Here is a 24,357-nt window from a genome sequence, read left to right as displayed (position 1 = left end):
GGGTTGCAAATTCAGTCAGACTGGAGGGCCTACACATTTAACCACCAGTGCCTCCTGCAAAGACCAGCCCAAAGGCAGGGCACATCAAGTGGTTTCCAGTAACTGAACACTTGGACCCAGCGAGGGGGTGTGGTGGCAAGTGGGCAAGCTGGGTGCTTTGCTGTCAAAGAGCCGGCCTTGCTGTCAGAGGCATAGGAGCTGTGCCACACCAGGAAGCTTGACTGCAAGATTCTTAGCCATGCTTCCATGAAACCAGTCCGTCAACTACTTTACATCCAAACTTCTGCTTGAAGCATATGACAAGGAACAGTCCAGAATTACCCAAAATCCAGACACAAAGAGATGCTGTTCGATTTTTTTGAAAGAATGATGTTCTTAAGCATTGATGTGTGTAACCATAAAAGTATCAGAACCTTGTTGGACTTCCTCAAATATCTTTTATGGTTTAGTGAATATGTTACTATGAAATACACTTGAAGGTTAAAGCATCTTAGGACTTTTTAGTCCACCTCTGTTAAAAAAAAAAAAAAAAAAACCTCTTTCCACTCAGCCTATAGAGTGTCCCATAGTCAGACAGCAAGCAGGGACCAAGTTTTAATTTGAGCACACCACGTCTGACCCAGTTCCTCAAAGGGTGCCTGCCTTTCAAAGCGATTTCTGAATTAACCAGATCAGTCAAAGCCCTCTGCCTTTGTCTGCCACTCAACTGTGCAGTTGGTCTGAAGAGAATAGAAAGCAAATTGTACTGATTTGATCAAATGAATCCTGGCCTGTTAGAATGGGAAATATTGGCTTTTATTTTCCAAGCTTTTCTGAAAACTGAGAAAGCCCAAATCTAGCCAAAGAGAAGGAAATGGCAACCCACTCCAGTATTCTTGCCTAGAGAATCCCAGGGATGGGGGAGCCTGGTGGGCTGCCATCTATGGAGTCGCACAGAGTCGGACACAACTGAAGCGACTTAGCAGCAGCAGCAGCAGCAGCAGCCAAAGAGAAAGCAGGGTTTTTAACTGGCCCTCAGAACTGAAGGAGAGAGAGCGAGAGAGAGAGAGAAGAATTAAAAGTGCAAATGGAAAGTAGAGTCAAAAATAAGTCTGCAATAGGGTCCCTCCCACTGCCCAGCGCCCCTGACTGCCCCCAGCCCTCGCAGCCTGATCCCGGGGCCCCAGCCCCTTGGTGAAGGGGATTCACAGTAACAAGTAGGGCACGGCGAAGCAGCCCCCAGACTCCTAGGGGTTCTGACTTGAAACCACAGGTGCGCGTGTGAGACACTGCCGCTTCCAGGACACACGTGATGCTCAGAGGTGATGTCACGCTGAAGAACTGCACAGACTCCTGGGAAACTCTTCATGAAGGAGACAGCAGTGAAGCACTAGGCGTCTCCCTTCTTGCTGCAGGTCAGGGGCCTCCACGTAAGTCCTCTACTCCTTCCTTGGAGGCCAGACTTTGATCACCCTCCTCCCGTTCATCCTCACGGACATTTTTGTTAAATGTCTTAATTAAGGTTCAGCTCCTTAAGCCAGCATCTCTCAAAGGCTGGTCCAAGGACACGTTGTAGGAGGACTTTCGTCTGCTAACTGTATAGTTTTGTGAGGCTGGATTTTCTCCATATGCCTCCACCTAAAAAACCTATCACAGTGGGTTGGCTGTGGGAGCAGATGTCAGAGCGTAAGTTCTTCTATTAAACCAGGAATGCAAAGACATTTGTGACACTGTGTCAGAACAGTACACTCCTCTCACTAAATGTGTTCCGACTTAGAAAATACAGTTATTTTTCATTAAAAATATGCTATTTATTTTAACATGTAGTGGGTTTTTAATTGTTTTTCTTTAGAACGCCATACATGGATTTCTTTAAAAATTTCTTAGTTTTATTTTCTAACATGATCAATATAGACAGACATAATCTAACAAAGTAAAAGCTCTTTGAGGTCTTCAATACTTTTTAAGAAGGTAAAGCAGTCCTGAATCCAAATAGTTTGAGAAGAGTTGACTAAGGGAATCCAGGATCACACTGAACACAGTGACCCGCTCCCACTCCCTGCCCTGGAGAATGGACGACCTCGGGCTGGCGTGTAAATGACACACAGTAGAAGTGATGCAGGTCCAGGACTGAGGGAGCAGGTGGCTTGTCCCATGTTAGTGCGGCTGTGCACCTAAGCACATGTGCAGTGGGGTTGAGGATTTAGAGTCGGGGTCCATCGTACAGATGAAGGTCAGAGCAGGAAAGCTGAAGGCAGGCCCTCAGCTCTGTTAAATAAGGTCCATGAAGGAGACTGTGCTTCAAGGGTGCCAGGCAGGAGGGTGAGCCAAACTATGCCGTTATGTCACTGCAGTCACATCTTAGAGAAAATCTACAGAAGAAACTCCTTTCTGTTTGCAAATACTCGAGGGCCTGATATATTTCCCTAAAAGAAAAATATCTAAGTAACTCTTACCCCCATCTCCAGCTCCTAAGCATAAGGGCTATGCACCCTGCAAGTGCATAATAGAGTTATCACTGTTTTATGGAGGAAAAGCTCATTTTCACAGACTTTCCGCTTCTGCTCATCACTGCTGCTCATATCTTAGACAACTCCCCCTGGCCATTGGTGCTGAGCATGAGAACTCAGTGATTTAACACTCATGTCAGTCAAGGAATTAAGTACTGATTTGAGAAGAAGAATGCAAAAGGAATCGAGTTCTGATTTCACCTTTGTTATTAACTATCTCTGGTGCCTGCTTCCCAGGTGGCACTAGCAGTGAAGAATCCACCTGTCAGTGCAGAAGACATAAGAGATCCAAGTTTGATCCCTGCGTTGGGAAGATCCCCTGGAGGAGGGCATGGCAACCCACTCCAGTATTCTTGCCTGGAGAATCCCATGGACAGAGGAGCCTGGTGGGCTACAGTCCATGGGGTCATGAAGAGTCGGACACAACTGAAGTGACTTAGCATAAAGTCACTTTCTTTTCGAGGCCTCAGTTTGCCCACCTGTAAAATGAAGGATGCGGATTTTGTTCTGTTGTTTAGTCACTAAGCCCTGTCCGACTCTTTCGTGACCCCATGGACTGCAGCCTGTTAGGCTACTTTCACCCTCTATTTTATGTGAGATAGTAGACAAATGTAGCCACTTATAGCCACAAGGAGTTCAGGAGGCACACGCTCCGTCTTGCTCCGTCATCGACAATATTTAGTGAGAGCCTTGGATGTGCCCGAAATTGTGCTGAGTACCAGGCAAACAGCGATAATCGAAAATAGACATGCACCCTGCCCCTGCAGAGGGCGGTCTAATGGAGGAGATAGAAATCAAGCAGGTGACCGCATAGCCATGTGAGTAATTGCACGCTGACATCCGTACTACAGAGAAAAGGAGCAGGGTGTCCTGAGGAGATACACCCAGGTGGCTCAACCTTGACAGGGGAATAAGGAAAAACTCATTTGACAAAGTAAGCTGTAAGCTGAGAACTGGAGGATAAAGAGAGCAGAATCCCCTCTCTCTAATCTCTTTCCATCCAGAAAGAGGAGACTACGTGCACAAAGGCCCTGTAGTAGGATAGAGAGCGCAGATCATTTGAGAAAAAATAAAAGAGGAAAGCCGGTAAGGCTGGGATGCACAGAGAAGTGGACAGCGCTGGAAGGTGAGGCAGAAGGAACACTCAGGGTCAGAGGATACAGGGGGCTGTAAACAGCATTAAGAACACGGGTCCTTATTTTACCCAGGAAAGGAAAGTGGCACATCACTGAAGGGGAGAGTCATGATCAGAGTGGTGTTTTGAAAATAATCCCTTGGGCTACAAAGAGGAGAACAGTTTGCAAAACGGATAGTAGAATATCAAGCAGGCACTTGTTTGGAGCCCGGGAGAGAGAAGATGTTAGCTTGAACCAGACAGTTGCTGCTGCTGCTGATGCAAATAGAAGTTAGAATATTAGAAAGATGTTTGTGGGGACTTTTCTGGGGGTCCAGTGGTTAAGAATCCAACGCAGGGGGTGTGGGTTTGATCCCTGGTTGGGAAACTGAGATCCCACATGCCACAGGGCAACTAAGCCTGCACACTGCAAGGAAGAACCAGGGCAGCTTAAGCTTAAGAAAAAAAAAAAAGGATGTTTGTGAAGAAAATTCTGCAAGGACCTTGTAATAGACTGGACATAGGTTATTAAGAGAGAGAGGGGAACCAACAAGTTATTTCTAGGCGTCTGGCATGTATGTTAGGTTAGATGGTGGTCCCCTTCCTGAGTGAGGGCACCATGTCACTGGATGAAGCTGAGAGGAAGCTATGTATTTCGTCTCTGATAAAAATGGGCCCCATCATCCTGGGTCCCTGTGTAAAAGGAAAATGTTCTACGGTTGTTAAGAATTTCAAGACAGTGACAGCAGAGCAAAGCATGTGCCCCTGAGTGACCACACAAGTCACGTGACTTGCTCAGACACAATACATTTGAAGTGTCAGCCATTCAGGGGAATTTGAGTAAACTGAATCCCACCAGAGGGACAGCCTTGGAGCTGAAGGGATCCATCTGTGCCCCAGGCTCAGGAACCCACTCGTTCTTCCAGGTGGTCATGCAGACCGAGCGGAGACAGCTGCATTCTCTGGGTGGCAGGGTCTCCGACACCTTGTGTCCTGGCCCCTGTAGCCAAATTTCTCACGTGAGAAATTACAGAACACAGTGTCCGTCCCCTAAGGAAAATCCAAGTTGCTTGATCTGGCGCCACCGTTGCACAAAGGGGAATTCCACGTTGGCTGTCCAAAGATCAGCCCTTCCGCTGTGGTTTGCAGTGTCTGCCGGCCTAGGTCCTCGGAAGGGCGCCCACTCCGGTTTGCATAACCCTTGCTAGATTCAGCCGAGGGGCCAGCCCCAACTGGGGCTCCTTTTAAAGCTCTGACCCACCAGGTCTTTATTCTGAAGCACCTCAACCACAAGGTCAAAGTCACAGGCAGAACCCTGTCCCCTTGGGGCACCCCTCCCTGCCCCCCCCCACCGCTGCACGTGGAGGGTGTGAAGCCATAGTCTGTGCTCTGGACTGGGCCTGTTGCCGCACAGCCCCTGAGGAACCAACGGTTCAGGGAGCCGAGGGGGGTTATTCAAGGGAATACTAGAAATTTCACGCTGGGGAAACTGTGGTACGTTCTAGATGTCCTGAAGAAGAAGAAATGAAACTCCGTTATCAGCCTTGAAGTAATAGCTGCAAATGAGCAAGCAGGGGCCAAGCCCTGAGGGGTTCTTGGTGGAGGTCGTCAGCCCCCTGGTTCCGGGTGGGCACCCTCCTACCTTCCCTGCTTTCATCACTGACCTGCCTGCTACTGTCGTGGTGACCCTGTTGACAACACATTGGCTGAACCCTGAGTCCAGCAAGCCGAGATTCCACAAGGCAGGCCCACGCGGCTCCCCATCTCTTTTCCACTCTTGGGACAGAATTGTGGCAAGGCACAGGGCAATTCTACCAAGAAGGTGGTCCTTTTGCTGAGCATGAGGGTGGCCACGAGGTGATTCTTTCCAAGCCCTTGTACACTCTAGACTGCACCCTCCAAAATCTATCCACACTTTGTCTGCCTAGAGTCCTCTGTAGCTAAAGTGGTGAAACGCATGAATGGAACATCCCGGAAAAATTATTAGGGCCTGTGGTCTCTACCCTTGTCCCTCGTCCCTGGCATCTTAAAATAACATGTCGGAAAGCAAGATGGCAGAAAAGGCTGGTTCTGGTGACATCTGGGTGCTGTGCTAACTTTGGACAACCTGCCTCTGAACTTCTTGTCAATGGAGACCAAAAAATAATATCCCTTTCCTTTTAAAGCCCTGGTGAGTCAGGCTGTCTTCCCATTGTAGCTGAATACTGACTTTAGGGAATATTTGGGAGCAGGGGGAGAAGAAAGAGGCATTTCCCCTCCCACACGTTCCTCTGATTTCCCAGTTAGTCTGCACGGGAAAAGATTCGCTTAAATTCTATCTAATGACCACACGTCAGACATCTGCCGTGAGTGTAGACTTGAGGGGTAACTGGGCTCATTTGCTCTCAAGGAGCCCGCAGTCTAACAAGCGGCGCCTGTGTTGTCTTGTGAGCCACAGGCTGAATGTGTCCAGACTGAGGCACCGTCCATCCACAGGGATCTGCTCACTCGTTTCCTCCCCTGCTCGGGCTCTCCTCTGGGCTGGAAAGGCCAGCCCAAATCGAACGTGCAGACCGCTGACATTTATTTATGTCTCATCTATGTGACCCTGTGAGTTAGGGACTTTTCCCAGCGGATTGTAATGCCTTTTCAGATGAATGATACCTTCACGGTCTTGAGACACGGGTGTCAACTTTGTTGTTCTTACTGTTTGGTCAATATATAGGCAGAGGATCTTAACTTTTCCCAAAATGTGCATACCTCTTCTCATATATCATCTTGACACGTCGGTTCTATGAGATATATGGATAGGGAAGATATTGTTGTCTCCATTGTTAATTAAGTAATTGCATCAAGGAGATTGCCTAAATGGTCTCTGACCATTCAGATTGTGAAAATTTTGAGAGGAGAGAGGACAACGGTTTCAAATCAGTGGAGGAAGATCAACAATTCAACAAATGACTTGAAGTAATTGGCTGCTGCTGCTGCTGCTGCTGCTAAGTCGCTTCAGTCGTATCCAACTCTGTGCGACCCCATAGACGGCAGCCCACCAGGCTCCCCCATCCCTGGGATTCTCTAGGCAAGAACACTGGAGTGGGTTGCCATTTCCTTCTCCAATGCATGAAAGGGAAAAGTGAAAGTGAAGTCGCTCAGTCATGTTCGACCCTCAGCGACCCCATGGACTGCGGCCCACCAGGCCCCTCCGTCCATGGGATTTTCCAGGCAGGAGTACTACAGTGGGGTGCCATTGCCTTCTCCGGAAGTAATTGGCAACACATTCCAAAACAAAGAAGGCAGAAGCTTACCCTCACCCTACCTAATGGATTATAGAAGAAAGGGAGATAGAAATGGCTCTTTCCTCCTCCTTTCACCTGCCGTTGCATGCACGTGTGCGTGTCCATGTCTGTGTGAGTGTGCCTTTAATATTTGAAATTATAAGAAGAAAGTGGAAGAGACTCAGCCTGCCTTTCTAAGTTGCTGTTCCTGTTTCTCTGAGTGCTTGCCTGTGTCTAGACCTGCCCAGGTCCACGCTCCTCCAGCCCCGTTCTGGGCTCACAGGATACTCTCCTGTGACACAGGAAAAAGGAAGCTATGTGCCTAGCACATTCCACAGGCCAGACCCTGTACTCGGCACCAGGTATATAGGATAATGAAACAGCGCTGGGTCTCAGAGAGCTCACACTGACTAGCAGAGGCAGTGGGGTACACGGATGATAGCAGCAGTTATTGTCAATTGAGCAGCATAGAGGGGCACAGGGCATGGTGGCAAACTGGGTAAGAGGGGGTCTGTGCCACCTGGGTCCAAAAGTAGGGCCTCTGGCCTGAGGGATCTGCCAGGCTGAGTCTGCACCCACAACACCCATCTCCGAGAGAGGTTAGCCCTGCGGGCTAAAGCAGATACAACCCAGATAACCCAGGAGCCAAGAGGTGAGGGGCAGGGCAGAAGGGGTGCAAAACCCAGCCCCTGACCCCTTCGCTCTTTTTCCTAGTGGCCAAAGTCAGAACTCTTAGCTAAGCCCAGTGTAAATATGGCAGGAGCAGCAATTCCTGAGTCAGTTCTACACCTATATAATTTTTTAAATTTTATTAAAGCATTAGTCAATGTATAATGTGTTAATATATGCTATACTACAAATCAGTTATACATACATATGTGTATATATATATATATATATATATTCTTATTCTTATTCATTTTTTTTTCCATTATGGTTTATCACTGGATATGGAATATAGTTTCATGCCTATTTCTAAAACTTCTCTCTCCCTTCATGAGTCTTAGATTTCTGTTTTGACATTCCCCAAAGGGTGGGAAGCGAGGCTACAGCCCGCTGCTCCTGCCCTACGAGCGTGGGCCTGGACCCTCTCCCTCCTTCCTGCCCCAGCCCACTCACAACAGCCCCGGTACATTCGCCCTCCTTGTCTGGTGCAGTGAGCTTCTTTAATGGGGAAGGCTCAGAACCCAGGGCCACCAATGCTGATGCAGGAAGGCAAGGAAATAACAGAAACGCTGGAGACACCTACGTCTGGATCCACGAGTTACCTCCCTGATCCCCTGCGCATGTGAAGCCCAAAGGCCCCCAGCAGGCAGGAGGCAGGTACTGCTGCGCCCTCGGGATGGACAGAAAACAGGCAGAGGAGGGTCAAGTGACTTGCCCGGGTTTAACGCGTGGCGGAGCCCAGGCCTCCTGGCCCCTGGATCCGAGTTCCTCGCGGGAGAGGCGGGGAGAAGCCCCTGCGGAAGGAGGAGTGAAGGCACCGTCTCCACCCTTTCCTTCTAGGGGTAGAGCAACATTCCTTACTACGTCCGGCTTACTCCACCCCTGCACGCACGGGCGCGCGCGCGCGCACACTGCAAATCCAAAGAAAGACAACTAAGGCTTCTTTGAAAGGAGAAGGGATAGGGAAGAGGAGAGAAAGAGACCTCATATCCAGCCTCCATAGAACCTCAACTTATTTTCCTTGTTACTTCTGCTTCTTTCTCCCCATTTTCCAAGTGTGAGTCTCCAGCCTAAGCAGTTCACAACCCAGAAGAAACCTAATGCCTCTTTAATCCAAAGTTTCCATTCTGCACGCTGGGGCCAGTGTAGAACAGGGAATAGTTGGCCTGAATGTCAGGCAGACCTAAGTGCAGATTCTGGCTCCCTCCCTCGCCGCCCATGCGCAGGGTACCTGACACCTCTGTGTCTCGGCTAGTTCACTGCGCAGTGGCAGCGAGGGTCACGGTGACTGGAGGCACAGCTTCCAGTGAGCATGGACTACTCTTCCTAACTCCCCCTGAGGATGGGGCAGCAGAGGGGGTTAGAAGCATAGATCTGAGAGTCTAAATGAACCCAGGGCCAGGGAAGGAATCTGGAACACACCCCATGCCCTTGACTGTCCTCTGGGAAGCTGGCCACTTTGAGGAGCAGTCCTGGAACATAAAAGAACCAGAAGGCAGCTTTGAGGACATTTAGCTCACATCTTTGTTTTCATTTGGGGAAACTGAGGCCTGGAGAGTTGAGGTAACTTCCCAACCCAGCAAGAAGAAGCCCTGAATATCAACCCAGGTTGAAGAGTTGATATTATTTCTTAACCACATTGTGTTCTGGAATGGCCAATTTGCCCTCGTCACTGTGATCTAGAGACACGTGAATGGAACCCACAACTGTGGGTCCCTGCGCAGAGAACAGCTGTTCACCCCAGGAAATCAACTTTTTTTTTTTTAATTAAGAGAAGTTGAACATTATTTTAAAAGGGAGAAAGAAGTAGCTTCTCCTAAAAATAGCCATATACAGAAGTTCATTTTTCACCCATCTCTTTTGCTTACGATGCAATATTTAAAAACTTTTGAGTAAGAGGTTCACCAGATGCAAAGCTGGAGAGGTCTAGGGAAGGGAGGGGCAAAGAAACCTTTGCCAGGAAATCTGTGACACTGTGGCTTTTTGTGAATGGGAGGCCTCACACAATATAAAAGGGGGCACATTAGGTGAAGGTCTACACAACAGGGGCTTGCTCTTGCAAAACCAAACCACAAGTCCGACTCAACGAAGAAGACAGAGCTCCGCCATGCCCAGCAGCTCAGCCGTGCTCTGTTGCCTGGTCTTCCTGGCTGGGGTGGCAGCCAGCCGAGATGCCAGCACCCTGTCTGACAGCAGCTGTACCCACTTCCCAGCCAGCCTGCCCCACATGCTGCGGGAGCTCCGAGCTGCCTTCGGCAAAGTGAAGCCTTTCTTTGTGAGTACAAAGCCCTCCTGTCCTTCCTTTCTCCCTTAGGACTGCAGGAAGAGCCATTCTGCAGGCACTCACGAGAGCCTCCTTTTCACTCACCTCCACCTCTCGAAGCTGAAATTCTTAAGAGTCCCGGGTCAAACTGTGGGTTCAGTGAGTTAATCTGAGCTCTGGTGATGCAGCAGGTTGTGCAAGAAAAGTTGTCTTTAAAAATGTAAAGGCACTATCTAGCCGATGCTAGGAAATCTGTAAAGGATTCCTCTGGAGCTCAATACCTCATTGGCTGGGAGAGATCTGATTGGAGGTGAAGATGTTCCCAAAACCCCATGGCAAGGATACAAAAGTTGCCTCAGCTTGGAGGGCTTCTAGAACCTGAAAGACAGCTGGTTGGGGGTAGCACATATAGGGGGAGACCTGCAGGAGAAGATGCTTGCCACTCCCAGAGAACGGTCAGCGCTGCAGCTGGATGTTGGCAGGGAGGAGACAGCAAAGCTGAGGGTGCTGAGGGGTTGGCAATGAGGGTCCCTGCACATGTGACGCAGCTCTACAGAAAGAAGCCTGGGACCCAGGCAGGTTTCTGCCTTGCCTTCAAAATCAACCAGGTTTTTAAAAGAACTTGATTCCCGGAGGACAACCTGGTTTAACTAAGGGCTTTCAGTGCTGTTGAATGTCCTGTTTCAAAGCCCTCCTTTCCCTTTTGGAGACAGGGCTGTGTTGATTAAAAATCAAAACGTCTCTCAATAAAAGGATATCAGAAAGACAGTCATTCTCAGCATTGCTCCGAACCTTGGGTTCACTCTCCTTGTGTTCTTGCAGCAAATGAAGGACCAACTGAACAGCATGCTGTTGACCCAGTCTCTGCTGGATGACTTTAAGGTGAGGTCTGGGGTGAGCGCGTTTGGCGGGGGCAGGGAGCGAGCGGTGTGCCTAAGGGAGGCTCGGCTTCTTCGCCTGCAGGGAGCTGGGTCTGCTTCCTTCACTTTAAAAAAAGGAGAAGTGGGAAGATCTTAACTCAGCACATAGCCAGGGGGAGGCAGAGGGTTGGGTGTTGCCAAGGGCTTCGTTCCAGGGGGAGGTGGCCACTGAACGAGGTCCCTGGGGAACACAGCCATCCTCTCAGGCAGTGTAGCCCTTCCTCCCGGGTCACCACCCGCCTTGGCTTCCGCCCTCAGGGTTACCTGGGTTGCCAAGCCTTGTCGGAAATGATCCAGTTTTACCTGGAGGAGGTGATGCCACAGGCTGAGAACCATGGGCCTGACATCAAGGAGCACGTGAACTCGCTGGGGGAGAAGCTGAAGACCCTCCGGCTGCGGCTGCGGCGCTGTGTGAGTAGCAGGCTGGCTCTGGCTCCTCTGGGCTCGTCCTGAGACCTCCTCTTCGAGCCCTGCTCTCGCCCGGAGACCCCGGGACACCGGCCGGCGGGTGCCCTGCCCCTCCGGAGCCCCAGGCCTAGCTCGGCTCTCTCAAAGCCGCGGGTGGGGGTGGCTGCTGAATGCTTACATGTGAAGATTTGCAATAGCTTTCCTGTTATTTGTGAGTCATTCGTGGGTTATTAGCCAGTCCCCAGTCTCGACGTGAAAGGGGCCCAGAGCTTCAACCAGGGCTCCCTTGTCCCTGGGAACCGAGGCCCTGGGCCCCACAGGAGCAGGCAGAGGTGGAGGGCCCAGGAGAGGGAAAGCCCCTTCCTCTTCTTCTCGATCTTTTGAAAGCAGAGCTTCAGGTGGGGCCCGGCTGACTGCCAGGATTGTCCCGGCATTTTAGAAGGGCCAGGGGTCTCCTTGGTCCCAGGCTAGTGTCTGCGAATAATCCCCCAGGATTACTGATCCCTCCAACTGCAATGATACCCTCCCCACCGGTTTCCTCTGTTCCCTCGCCGATGTTGAGAAATCAGTTGGGCTCTATTTGCAGGACAGCGCTAGGCAAGGGTGTTGGCTGGCAGGGCTGACCCTGTGTCTCTGCTCCACAGGGCACTTAGAAATGGTCCTCGTGGCTAGGACCAAGGAGGGGGACAGGCCAGAAGCGGGACAGGATGGAAGAAGGGCTGGCTCAGCAGTCTGGTTGGCACTGGGATGCTCCCGGAAGGAAACTCCAAGACGGAGGTGTTGATGCAGCCTTGTTAACAGTGGGGAGGAGCTCCTAGAGACACACATGCCGCCTGGCCCCTGCCTTGCTGTGTTTCTTCTCTGCCTGGCGGGGAAGGCTCAGTCCTCCCTGAGCTGCAGGGTGGGCCTTCAAGATGAGCTGGCCTCCTCCTGCTCCCAGGCTGTCTCTGAAGCACGGTGCATCCGGGACCAGGCGTCAGTGTTGCTCATAGTTTCTCCTTTTCCACAGCATCGCTTTCTGCCCTGCGAAAACAAGAGCAAGGCGGTGGAGCAGGTGAAGAGAGTCTTCAATATGGTAAGCCTGGGCTGCTGGCGGGAAGGGCCTGAGGACCGTGACCTCCATCCACTCCCGAAGGGGCGGAGGTGGGCAGGTGCTCAGCAGGCCCTGAACTTTGCTCGGAGGGAGTGTAGGAACCCGGCAAGTGGGGTGACCTCTTCATCCAGTGAGGGGCTGCCACCTCAGTTATATTTGTTTTCTGTGAAGTGTCTTTGGGGCTTTCTAAATGACTGCTCCCTGCCTTTGCAGGCCTGCCGGTTGGGCCGGCCCACCAGCTGTGAACACAGTGAGTGGGGTGCTGGGGAGAGTGACTGAGGAAACAGAAAGTAGCTTGTTGGGATCCAGCCTGAAGCCGCACGTGCAGGAAGCTGACACGTGAACGTGCACTTAGAAACACACCCAGGGGCGCAGCCCAAGCGCCCCTGAGCCCAGAGCAGGAAGCAGAGCTCTCCTTACCTGACTTGACCCCTCTCTTTCACCCGCCAGTCACATACAAGGTGCCTGAGAATCTCAGCTCTCAAACGAAGTGGCCTTTCTCACTTCCAACTGTCCATGAGCTCTTCTACCCCATTTTCCAGAAGCCATGGGGCCTATGTCCTCCTTGTGGGCAAGGGACAGACCCTGGGCAGGTTCCAGCATCAGGGGCCATGAACCCCCCTGCAGTAGGTCAGAGCAGCGGGGCTGGGCCTGCTCTCTCCACGGGTAGGGGAACATAAACAGGAACAAGGCTACCTTTCTCTCTCTCTCTCTCTCTCTCTCTCTCTCTCTCATTGTCTTTCTTTCAAAGTGGTTCCGCTAATGTGTTTTCATCAGATACTGAATAAGCGTCGTGTGAGCACATGACCTTTAAAATTGCTGGAAAAGCACCGTTCGAAAAACTGCTCTTTGCAAAGTGAACGTTCTTCTTGCTGCCCACTGGGCAAGGTCCAGGCCAATGCATAGCCTTTGCTGACAGTTGGGCATCTCTCCAGATGCCCAGAGTCTGTCCTTCATCTCCCAATGCAAGCAAGCTAGTGCAGCCTCTGGGCCCAGGGTCATGACCATCCCAGCAAGGACCCACTCACTTGCTCAGAGGGAGTTTTCACTGAACACGTCTTCTCTCCCCACACAGCTCCAAGAGAGGGGTGTCTACAAAGCCATGAGTGAGTTTGACATCTTCATCAACTACATAGAATCCTACATGACAACGAAGATGTAAAACTGAAGCATTCTAGGGAAGGAGACCTCCAGGATGGTGACTCGACTAGACTCCCCAACATAAACCTCTGAAATCCGACCCAGGGTTCTGGGAGAGCAGAGCCAGCTCCCTGGAGACCTCTACTGTGCCTCTCCCCTAGAGTATTTATTACCTCTGATACCTCAGCTCCCACATCTATTTATTTACTGAGCTTCTCTGTGAGCTATTTGGGAAGAAGCCGAATATTATACTTTTTTTTTCAATATTTATTAATTTCACCTGTGTTTAAGCTGTTTCCATAGGGTGATACCCTATGGTATTTTAGTGTTTAAAAAGAAATTGTAAGTTATATAAAGAAATGTTCCTTGTGGAGCTAGCTGCAGTTTCCATTCCAAGCCTAACCATGCTTGCCAGCTGTTGGGCTGTTTTCCCTGACTGCCCTCTAATTTCTCTTGTCCCTGGACCCACCCGGGTCCTTGGGCTCCCCGAGTATTATTGAGACTCATGCTCTTAGGAAGAGAAACCAGGGAGCCGCTTTGACGATTAATATTCCAGTGGCTCTGAGGGATTTCCCTGACCTCATTCCCCAACCACTTCATTCTTGAAAGCTGTGGTCAGCTTGTTATTTATAACAACCTAAAATTGGTTCTAATAGAACTCAGTTTGAACTAGAAGCAACTCAATTCCTCTGGGAATGTTACATTGTTTGTCTGTCTTCATAGCAGATTTTAATTTTGAATAAATAAATGAGTCATTAAAACCACGTTATGGTGTCAGTTGACTTCTGTCTGGCTAAAAATGTTCCCTCAAAGTTTCCAAGATAGAGGAGAGTGGATGAATGTATTCTGCATTCCAGGGAAAGAAAGCTGGATACCACCTCCCGGAAAAGGGAAGCCTCCAAACCTGATCTGGGAAAAGCAGCCACCCCTTCAAATGCCAAGAGCGAAGGCCACCATCATCTTCCCACAGACTCAGTCCTTTAAAGAATCATCTTTCGTGATCATGCTAATTTTCAAGGCTAAGGATGAGGTTCTGTACATACCAAAATTGAAAAGCTAGGCAGAGGAAGTTTTCCAGTGTTTTGGTTTAGGGGTTTTGGTGGGGTTTTGTTCGTCTTGTTTTTTGTTATTCTTGTCTGCTTCTTCAAGCTCCAAAGTTCCAGGGGTGAATATTAATTTGCCCGGGTTATTTCGAGGATTGAGATAAAAGGTTACACGTCTCTGGACCCTAGGAGATGGTCCTAGTGTGCACAGTTGGCTGTCATTAGTATTCACACCTTAAATCTTCTACCAAATTCTCCTTGAGCTGAGCTCAGAGGCAACAGGCTGGACCCAGTAGGGTGGAATATAAGCAAGGCGGCCCAAGGATTCAAGCTGCTGCATTTCTGCTCTCTCCTTGAGCTGCCAGACAAACCTGAGATCGGCTTCAGACTGCGGTCTGCTGGGAGGGGCATGGTGGCTGGGGAAGCCCTGCTCAAAGCCCCATGACTCGAGGCAGAGAGGGGAAAGAAGGGCTGAGGAACCCCAACCCCCCTCACTCTCTGCTCAGGCAGCCCTGGTCTGGGGGAGGGTGGGAGACGAGCGGCTGTGGTCAGTTTTTCAGTAAAACCTGACTCACTCCGGTTAAAGTAACCATAGGAAGGAAGTGGGAAGCATCAAAGCTGAAATTCTGAGATGAAAGGTTAGGGTTGAGAACGGAGGCTAGCATTAAAGAGGATAAAATAATGTTGTTTGCAGCAACATGCGTGGACCTAGAGATTGTCACGCTGAGAGAAGCAAGTCAGGCAGGGAAAGGGAAATATCCATGACAATTCTTATATGCTGAATCTAAAAAGAAATGATATAAATGAGCATGTTTACAAAACAGAAATAGTCTCAGACTGAGAGAGTGAGCTTATGGTTACCAGTGGGGAAGAATGGGAGGAAGGGATAGTTAGGGAGTTTGGCATGGATGTGCACACACTGCTAAGCAGCAAGGACCTCCTGCACAGCGCAGGGAACTCTGCTCAATGTTAAGTGCCAGCCTGGATGGGAGGGGAGTTTGGGGGAGAATGGATCCATGTGTATGTATGGCTGAGTCACTTCAGTCACCTGAAACCATCACAACATTGTTCCTCAGCTATGCGTCCATTCTAAATCACTTCAGTCGTGTCCGACTCTGTGCGACCCTATGGACTGTAGCCCGCCAGGCTCCTCTGTCCATGGGGTTCTCCAGGCAAGACTACTGGAGTGGGCTGCCCTGCCCTCCTCCAGGGGATCTTCCCCACCCCGGGATCAAACCTGCCTCTGTTAGGTCTCCTGCACTGGCAGGCAGGTTCTTTACGACTAGTGCCATCTGGGAAGCTCTAATCAGCTGTACTCCGCTATAAAAGAAAAAGTTAAAAAACAAAAAAGGATGGAGGCTAGCAGAAGACAATGGGAGAGGGAGGAAAGCACTCTATATTGAAAGGGAGAAGAAGCCTTGAGCCCCTCCGCTGGGAAAGTTCAGGGGGCTGGGCTCACTGACAGGTAATGCACTCTAGCTTCGGTTTGAGATTGACACCTCACGTGAGGGAAGTGGGCATCTGAAATCAACAGAAAGAAACTCACCTAGAGAAGCCACACTGCTGATAAGATGCTGAGAGAAACTATGACTTCTTGAGCACTTCTTTTGAGCCAGTCTGTTCTAGGCGTGCACAATGTGCACCAGTTACACTTGATGATATTTTGTTGCTGTTTTCTATAAGAAGAAACTGATGCTCAAAAAATGTTGATCGGGCTGGGCCACAGGAGTGATGTGGGGAATGGACCAATGAGAACACCGACACGAAACACATTTCCCTTTGTACCAATTACCTGTCATTGCGCCTCCTGCCCCCACATGTATAGCAGCTCAGAACAACAAAGGTCTGTGACTTGACAGTTTCTATAGGTCAGGAATCTTGGCACAGCAAGGGTCTCAAAGGAGGCTGTAGTCAAAAGGACAGTTGGGGAAGCAGTCACTGGAAGTCTTGCCTGGGGCTGGACAATCACGTGCCCAACAGCACACTCACAGGGCTGCTGGCAAGTGGCCTCAGTGCATCACTCGCCACTGGCAGGTGGCCTTGGCTTCCTACCACATGAGCCGCTGCACTCAGCTTCCTGAGCATCTTCGAGACATGGCAGCTGTCTCCCTGAGCCAATGATCCAAGGCGGGGACGGCAGGGAGGACAGGGCAGGTCACGGTACCATTTTGACTTAACCTCAGAAATCACATACCATCACTTCTGCCACATTCCATTTGTTAGAAGCACATCGTTAAGGATATTCCAGGGGAGAGGAATTAGATTCCACCTTTGGAAGGACAGAGCATCGGAGAATCTGTGGACACGTTTTAAAACTACTACACCCTTCTAAGAATTTAGAAGAAATCGCTTTGAACCGTCCATCAGGCTTCTAGATTGTTAAGGGGAAGGAGGAGATTTGGATAGATATCAGAGTGCGTGGATAGGTCATCATGAAGGATCCTACCGTCTTTGGTCCTCTCTTATAGGTTCAGTCTAATATAATTACTTCTCTGAGCCTCAGCATCTCATCTGGAAAATGAGCAAAACTTGTTTTCCAGGTGTTGTGACCTGAATGTGTTGCCTCAAAATGTATGTGTTAAAGCCCTAACCCCCAGTGTGATGGCATGTGGAGATGGGTCCTTTGGAAGGGAATTAGAGTTAGATGAGGTCATAAGGATGGGGACCTTGTGATGAGATTAGTGTCCTAATAAGGAAAGATGGCAGACAGCTCATGTATGTGTGGTCTCTGAGTCTTCTCCCTCCTCCCAAGCACAAAGAAAGGAAATCGTGTGAGAAGAGGCTTTGGGATGCAACCTTCTTTGCCAGCACCTTAATCTTGGACTTTCAGCCTTCAGAACTGAGAAAAATCATGTCTTTTGTTGAAGACAGTCAGTCTCTAGCCCTTTGTCACGGCAGCTTGAGCTGACTAACGCACCAGGTGTAAAGTCAGAGTCAAGCGGAGGGTCAGGTATGAAGATGTCCATGTGTTTTGAATGGACATGAGATGCAGAGATGGGGCTTGGATGGGGTCTTTGCTCCCTATCTTTATTCTCTAAGAAGAACAAACCTCCTCACCTCCTCCATGTCCCCTGGTCCCCTCACGGCAGAGGTTGGCTGTCAGTGGAGAGGGAGACTCTGCTTGTCTGTGGTTCCAGCTGCCAAGGGGAGGAGGGTGGGCCCCATGAGCTCAGCTCCCCAAATCTGTGAGGACAGTGTGGTTACCCATCTGAACAAAGGCACAATCAGAGAGAAAGCGAGCATGTCCTTCCACCCTGGGGGCGAGGCACAATCTGGAAGGAAGGGATGAGGTCACAGACGAACAGAAAGCGGAGGAGCAGCCAGATGGCAGAGCCGCCCATTCGATGGCCTGTTTCCCCTCAAAACACTCCGCAAGTGGACTTGACTGTTGCACATGGGAACCAGCTCTAGGCCTGGGGCAAGTTAGGGAAAAGCAGATGTAATACCACAAGGAAACAGGAGCTGGATCATAAGAACGTACACTCCAAATTTTAAATGGCAGAAAGATCTTTGAACTCACATAAACTACAGAACCGGCTGCAGAATGAACCAGTCAACTCTGCGTCTCGGAGTGGCCGGTGGGTCCCAGGTGGTATGTGTCCCATTAGTTAATACTCCTTTTAAGCACTAACTCACTTGATGACTTTACTACCTTGTCTGGGCCTCATTTTCCTCAATAATAAAGTAAGGAACTAGGTCTGGACCAACGGTTTCGGACTGGGGCCGTTCATGTGGGTTCTTGAAGGCATTCATGGGCTGGAAGAGGATTGCCTTTGAATAACTTCCAAAATTTGAAAAAGTCTAGTGGGAATTGTACATCTGTCACCCCTACCTTCCGTAAGTCTGTCCAGACTCCAAAAAAGCCGTGGTACATGCTTAACTAAAGTAATAGCCACTTTGTATGGAAAAACAGGTTACCTCTTGCTGATTGAAAGCTCTTCTTGGTAGTTATGTATCACTCCTTTGATAAACCGTCAGAAAATGGAATTATTTCCTTAAAAACACATTTAACCAGTCACAATAGTTTAAAACAGACTGTCTGAGGAAAATTGGGTCCAGCAGTCCAAAAGGTTTAAAACCTGTAAGTTCCCTTCAACCCCTGAGCTCCTAATCCCAGCGTCAGATTTTCAGCCAGCCAGACCCTCTTCCACTTAAACTCTCCTCCAGGACATGCTCTTTTGTCTACAGGGTCTGCACGGGGGATTTTCCAAACAGCTTCCCAGTGATCCGTGTGCAGTCAATAGCTCCCTTCTCCAAGCAGGGCTGAGCACCCGCAGAGCCCTGAGCTTCCAGAGCTCGGCACTCTGGCTAGAGAAGATATGGGAATAACACAGACTGCTTCTCATTCCACAGCACCTGGATGACATGGGCAGGCTCTGGAACCTGCTCAGTCTTGGCTGCAAGCCACATGACTTACTTCAGTATTCTCTATAATACAGAGAGAGCAATCATTCCTTCAAGGCACTGTTGTCGTAAGTGAAAAAGGCGTGGATACATGCAAAGTGCGGAGTAACTAATTAAAGCAGCTCCAGGCTTCCAGGGAGGTAAAGAATTCACCTGCCAATGCAGGAGATGCAGGCTCAATCCCTGGGTCAGGAAGATTCCCTGGAGTAGAAGACGGCACCCCGTGCCAGTACTCTTGCCTGGAAAATCCCACGGACAGAGGAGCCCGGCCGGCTGCAGTCCACCCGGTCACAAAGAGTCAGACACGACTGAGCAGCACAGCGTGCTCTTTAGACATCTGGGGAAGCGCTCACGTGGGAGATGGTAAGCTCAGCGCTATGCTAACACCGTGGCCAAGAGTCGGGCACCCCTGGGAGCCGTTCACTAGGCCTGTGCCTTCCATCATGACGCCTTCTTCCTCCCTACTCACCACTTCCAAGAGGAGAGCAAAATGAACCATTGAAGAAGAAAAAAGGGAGATGATAGTTTTTTCAGTGCTTGAAGTTGGGCTCAGAAACACTCGGCTTGATAAAGTTAAAAAATATACATATGAATTCCAATCATTAGAATTGCATAGGACCTAGGAGCCTGGTGGGCTGCAGTCCATGGGGTTGCTAAGAGTCAGACACGACTGAGCGGCTTCCTTTTCCCTTTTCCCTTTCATGCACTGGAGAAGGAAATGGCAACCCACTCCAGTGTTCTTGCCTGGAGAATCCCAGGGATGGCGGAGCCTGGTGGGCTGCTGTCTATGCAGTCTCACAGAGTCGCGACTTAGCAGCAGCAGCAGTGGCAGTGAACTGCTTAACATAAACACCCGATTTCATTCAGAGCAGCAGTAGTTGCACATTACATTAAATATAGATTAGATTAACTATGTAGGAAGTTTCGCTTGATGACAACACTGAGCTTCGTTCATACATGCTCATTATCCATCATTGTCACTTCCCTGCGAACAACCTGAAAAATGAGTCAGCCTACTGCCCTGCTTTTTCTTTTACCACTATTTAAGAAAAAAAAATTTTTTCCCAAGATCAAAAAGCCATTGTATAACAGAGCCTAGAGTTTGTCCCATATACAGCCTGGAATGGCATGTCTATCTGAAGACATCTTCCTGGATTATGGGGGGCGTGGGGAGGATATCATTTCCCCAACCGGATCCTATCAAATCTCTCCACCAGGGTTAATTAGTGACTGAACTTAGAATGCAGCATAAATAACTAATCAAGTCACCATATAGAATAATTTCCACATGCAGGGAACACATGTACACCCATGGCAGATTCATGTCAATGTATGGCAAAACCACTACAGTATTGTAAAGTAAGTAGCCTGCAATGAATATAAATAAATTTTCAAAAAAAAGAATAATTTCCACATACATATGTGACAAGGATGGGGTTCAAATAAAAACAGGTAGACTGGGCTCCTCTCTGGGCTTTGCCTCAAATCAGAATTGTTATGACAGGTATATTTATTCACTCAGAACCTGTTCTGCTGTAAGTACTGTGTTGAGGGCTGAAGAAAAATGCAGTGAGACAGACATGGAATCCACCTTCATGGATTTCATAGCTAGGGGTGGAAATAGACATTACAAAGTTAACAACACAATTTTATTATAATTGTGATGTCAACTAAATGAGAAATAGGAACTTTTAAGAGAGCAACTCACCTAGACTCAGATTAGAGGGAGGCTTCCGTGGGAAGGTGACAGTCACCTGGATGGACGTGGAGAATGAGTGGGAGCTGGCCCACAAAAAGGGAGGCGATGAGATCATTAGCAGGGAGAACCGTGCATTAAAGACCCCTTGCAGGGTGGGAGGGGGTGGGAGGCAGGAGGGAGGTTCAGGAGGGAGGGGACAGGTGTATGCCTGTGGCTGATTCATGCTGAGGTTTGGCAGAAGCCAACTCAATTCTGTAAAGTAATTATCCTGCAATTAAAAAACAAACAAATGTAAATTTTTTTTTTTTAAGTAAAGGCTGAAGAATTGATGCTTTTGAACTGTGGTGCTGGAGAAGACTCTTGAGAATCCCTTGGACTCCAAGGAGATCCAACCAGTCCATTCTGAAGGAGATCAGCCCTGGGCGTTCTTTGGAAGGAATGATGCTAAAGCTGAAACTCCAGTACTTTGGCCACCTCATGTGAAGAGTTGACTCATTGGAAAAGACCCTGATGCTGGGAGGGATTGGGGGCAGGAGAAGGGGACGACAGAGGATGAGATGGCTGGATGGCATCACTGACTGGATGGACGTGAGTCTGGGTGAACTCCGGGAGTTGGTGATGGACAGGGAGGCCTGGTGTGCTGCGATTCATGGGGTCGCAAAGAGTTGGACACGACTGAGCGACTGAACTGAACTGAACTGAACTGAAAGGCCCCTTAGAACTGAGAAGAATAGGAAGCAGGTGTCTCTGAAGCAAGGGTGATTTTACGGATAGCTGAACCAGGACCCTCTCAGGACCCTCTGCCTTCTCCATACCCTCTCATAATCTGAGGCTTGGAAGTAGGACAGAGCTTAAACTGTTTAAGGAAGTAAAAAATGAAGCCTGATACGTGAGGGACATCATGCTTGAGGGAGAGAGATTTAAGATGAGCTTGAAGCAATGGGCAGGAGTAAAATTTTCAGACTTTAACCTAAGAGCAAAGGGAAGCTATTGAAGGCTATTAGGTAGAGAGGAAAATGCGTATCTTCTGAACGAGACCACGTAGGGGCCATTTGCTAGCAATCCAGACAAGAGGAAGTTGCAGTCTGGACTAAGGTGGTAAGAAACAGGAATTGAGAGAAGTGCGAGTGATCAGATATTCAGCAACTACTCAGATGAGAGTGGTAACGGCAGATGATGACCCAAACAAACCTCAGATTTCTGTCATGAGCAACTGGGTAGAGAAGAAGCCGGTTTGCAGGGAAGGTGATACCCTTGTCAACTTCAAATTGGCACTTGCCAAGGGTGCTTGCCATTTACCCTTCCAAGGATTAAATCATGTGCTGAGGTAACTGCTGAACGTCAATACAGCAGTGTGTGTTGTGTTGGGAGGTCAGGGCGGAAATCGGAAATGAGGCACTCTGCGCTCTGGAAAAACTGGCAGAACAGGTCTTCAGATAGTTGGATATTTTTAGGAGCTGATTTTATGAGCCCAATTTTTGCATCTCCTCAAATCTAGAAAAGCGCTACATTTCTTCATGATGACATCTGCTCCTAGTGACTAGCAGAAAACTTTTGGTAAGATAAGTGCTTGATTGCATGTATGCCCCCTTCACCAAAATGACACAAATACTGACCTTCCCCCCTCCAGCCTGCCCCACCTCTTTGGAGCAGTTTCTCAGAGCCATCTAAAGTGTTGTCTCCCGGCTATGGTCCTGATTTTGCCCCAAATAAAACTCAACTTGCAACTCTCACATTGTGCTTTTTTTTTTTTTTTTTTTGAGTTGACACCCTCTACATTGACCCATCAAATCAGAGTTGCCTCTGAGGTTTTGAGTGAGTATGTCCAGAGTGGTCAGCTGGACAGAGACGTGGAGTCTGGAGATAAATTGCCGCAGGCCGGCTGTCACTGCTGTAGAGACAGAACGTGAAATGATGGCCTGGAGCGAATCACCAAGGGGAAGTGTGCAGAGTGACGAGAGAGTCCAGAACCAAAGCCCAGAGAAGCCAGACATTTATAATTCAGAGCAGGAGAGGCTGAAAAGCAACTTGAAAGAATGACCTGAGCGGTAAAAAGAAATACGAGCAGAGTGGCATCCCTGAGGACAAGGGGAAAACTGTGCCAAGGGGCAAGGAGGAAAATGCTACTGGGAAGCCAAGTAAGACCAAGACAAAACAGCCTCTGCTGGATGCAGCAAGTGGGGGCCCTGGTGACGTCATCTCCAAGACTGCAGGGGAGTAGTGAGAGGCCAGATAGATGGGGTTGTACGAATGGTGGGGGGTGGTGGGAGTGAGCTCAAGTGTGGACAGCTCTGCTAAGACGCTGGGCCAATTGGGGAGGAAAAGCAGTTGAAGAGAGAGGAGTGAGATGGGAGAGCCCCTGAACACAGTCTTCAGAAAGCAGGAGCGGGTGGGATGAAGGGAAAAGCAAGGCCGGGCGGTGGGGGGGGGGGGGGGGGGGTGCCTTTGAAATGAGGAGGAGCCCGTCCACCGAAGAACAGGAAGGAAGCAGGGACAGTGGGCACAGAAGCATCTGGGCTGAAGATTCGTTGGCAGGAAGTTGAGGTTGTTTCCATCAGATGGTTTCTATTCTCTCTGAAGAGTCAATAAGGACCAGAGAACAGAAGAAGGTTTAGGGGAGAAATAAAGATTTGAGATGATGTTGCCAAAAATGTGGGAAGCAAACAACTCGCAAGAAACATGGTGGAGTTCCAGGCAGTGCAGAGCCCGGTTGAGGTTTTAAAAAAGCAAAAACTGAAGTGTTCTGCCAGGTTGTATCACCTTTCTCAGCATTGTCTTGGCAGCCTAGGGTAAGCTTAGAGAAGGTGGAATCGTTTTGCTCCATGAGTATCCCAGAAGGACAAGGAACAGAGAACCCCGAGCGTACACCTAAGAGCCGGACTGGACAGTTGGATCCAGGATTCAGAGTTGACTAATAAAGGGAAGACAGGAGAGAATTGCTGAAAAGAGATCACGCAGATGAGCCAGGCGAGGATCCGGAGGGTTCGGAGATCAGGGAATAGTTGTGGTGGTAGCATCTGAAACGCCAAGAAGAGGCAGTGGACAGAGCGGAGAGACTAGGCGAGGAGATTTGGGAGGTTGGGTGGCTTTCATGACACAGCCCAGGCTACAGATCTTACAGCGGAGGACTGAGGAAAGGCAGAGGAAAAGGTCATTGGAAGTATGCAGGTCGTGGAGTTGGAAAGCCACCTTTTGGGTAAGTCATCTGCAAGGGCACCGAAGTGATCCAGGCTCAAGGCAGCAGAAGGGAGGCCAGCAGAATTCAGTCCAAGGAGGAGTGCAGAGAGGCTTCCACATCATCTGTGGGTGAGAGCAGGAGGCAGAAGGCTGGAGGGCCCCTGCAGCTGGCGGATCCTTATTTCCACATATGTACCGCTGCCGGTTTCATACTCTGCACATATGGCCACTTTAGATTTTCTAAATCTTAGAGGACACTGAAGTGGTTTGCCATTCCCTTCTCCAGTGGACCACACTGTGTCAGACCTCTCCACCATGCCTGCCCGTCTTGGGTGGCCCCACAGGGCATGGCTTAGTTTCATTGAGTTAGACAAGGCTGTGGTCCTAGTGTGATTAGATTGACTAGTTTTCTGTGATTATGGTTTCAGTATGTCTGCCCTCTTACAACACCTACCGTCTTACTTGGGTTTCTTTTACCTTGGACGTGGGATATCTCTTCACAGCTGCTCCAGCAAAGCACAGCCACTGCTCCTTACCTTGGGAGGGATTGGGGGCAGGAGGAGAAGGGGACGACTGAGGATGAGATGGCTGGATGGCATCACTGACTCGATGGATGCGAGTCTGAGTGAACTTCAGGAGTTAGTGATGGACAGGGAGGCCTGGCATGCTGCGATTCATGGGGTCGCA

At 49.4% G+C, this 24,357-nt stretch overlaps 1 protein-coding gene across 1 annotated transcript; it reads left to right on the top strand.

Moving 5' to 3' along the window:
* Positions 1–9,391: 9,391 nt before the first annotated feature.
* On the top strand, positions 9,392–14,111 carry IL10 (interleukin 10). The gene is made up of 5 exons (XM_069544524.1): positions 9,392–9,798; positions 10,609–10,668; positions 10,965–11,117; positions 12,124–12,189; positions 13,283–14,111. The coding sequence occupies exons 1-5, from the start codon at positions 9,631–9,633 to the stop codon at positions 13,367–13,369; spliced, it is 534 nt and encodes a 177-aa protein (XP_069400625.1). The 5' UTR covers positions 9,392–9,630; the 3' UTR covers positions 13,370–14,111.
* The last annotated feature ends 10,246 nt before the right edge of the window (positions 14,112–24,357 follow it).

Source organism: Ovis canadensis, chromosome 12 (genome assembly GCF_042477335.2).
Source record: "Ovis canadensis isolate MfBH-ARS-UI-01 breed Bighorn chromosome 12, ARS-UI_OviCan_v2, whole genome shotgun sequence".
In the NCBI taxonomy this organism is placed as follows: domain Eukaryota; kingdom Metazoa; phylum Chordata; class Mammalia; order Artiodactyla; family Bovidae; genus Ovis; species Ovis canadensis.
Note: the sequence above shows the minus strand (reverse complement) of the source record. Positions and strands in the feature narration are given on the sequence as shown.

What these genes read in the sequence shown, in the direction of transcription:
- IL10 (XM_069544524.1), top strand. Translation starts at nt 9,631, where the DNA reads ATGCCCAGCAGCTCAGCCGTGCTCTGTTGCCTGGTCTTCCTGGCTGGG. An exon ending in CTCTGCTGGATGACTTTAAG is followed by an intron (nt 10,669 to 10,964) that starts GTGAGGTCTGGG and finishes TTCCGCCCTCAG; the next exon opens with GGTTACCTGGGTTGCCAAGC. An exon ending in GGCTGCGGCTGCGGCGCTGT is followed by an intron (nt 11,118 to 12,123) that starts GTGAGTAGCAGG and finishes CCTTTTCCACAG; the next exon opens with CATCGCTTTCTGCCCTGCGA.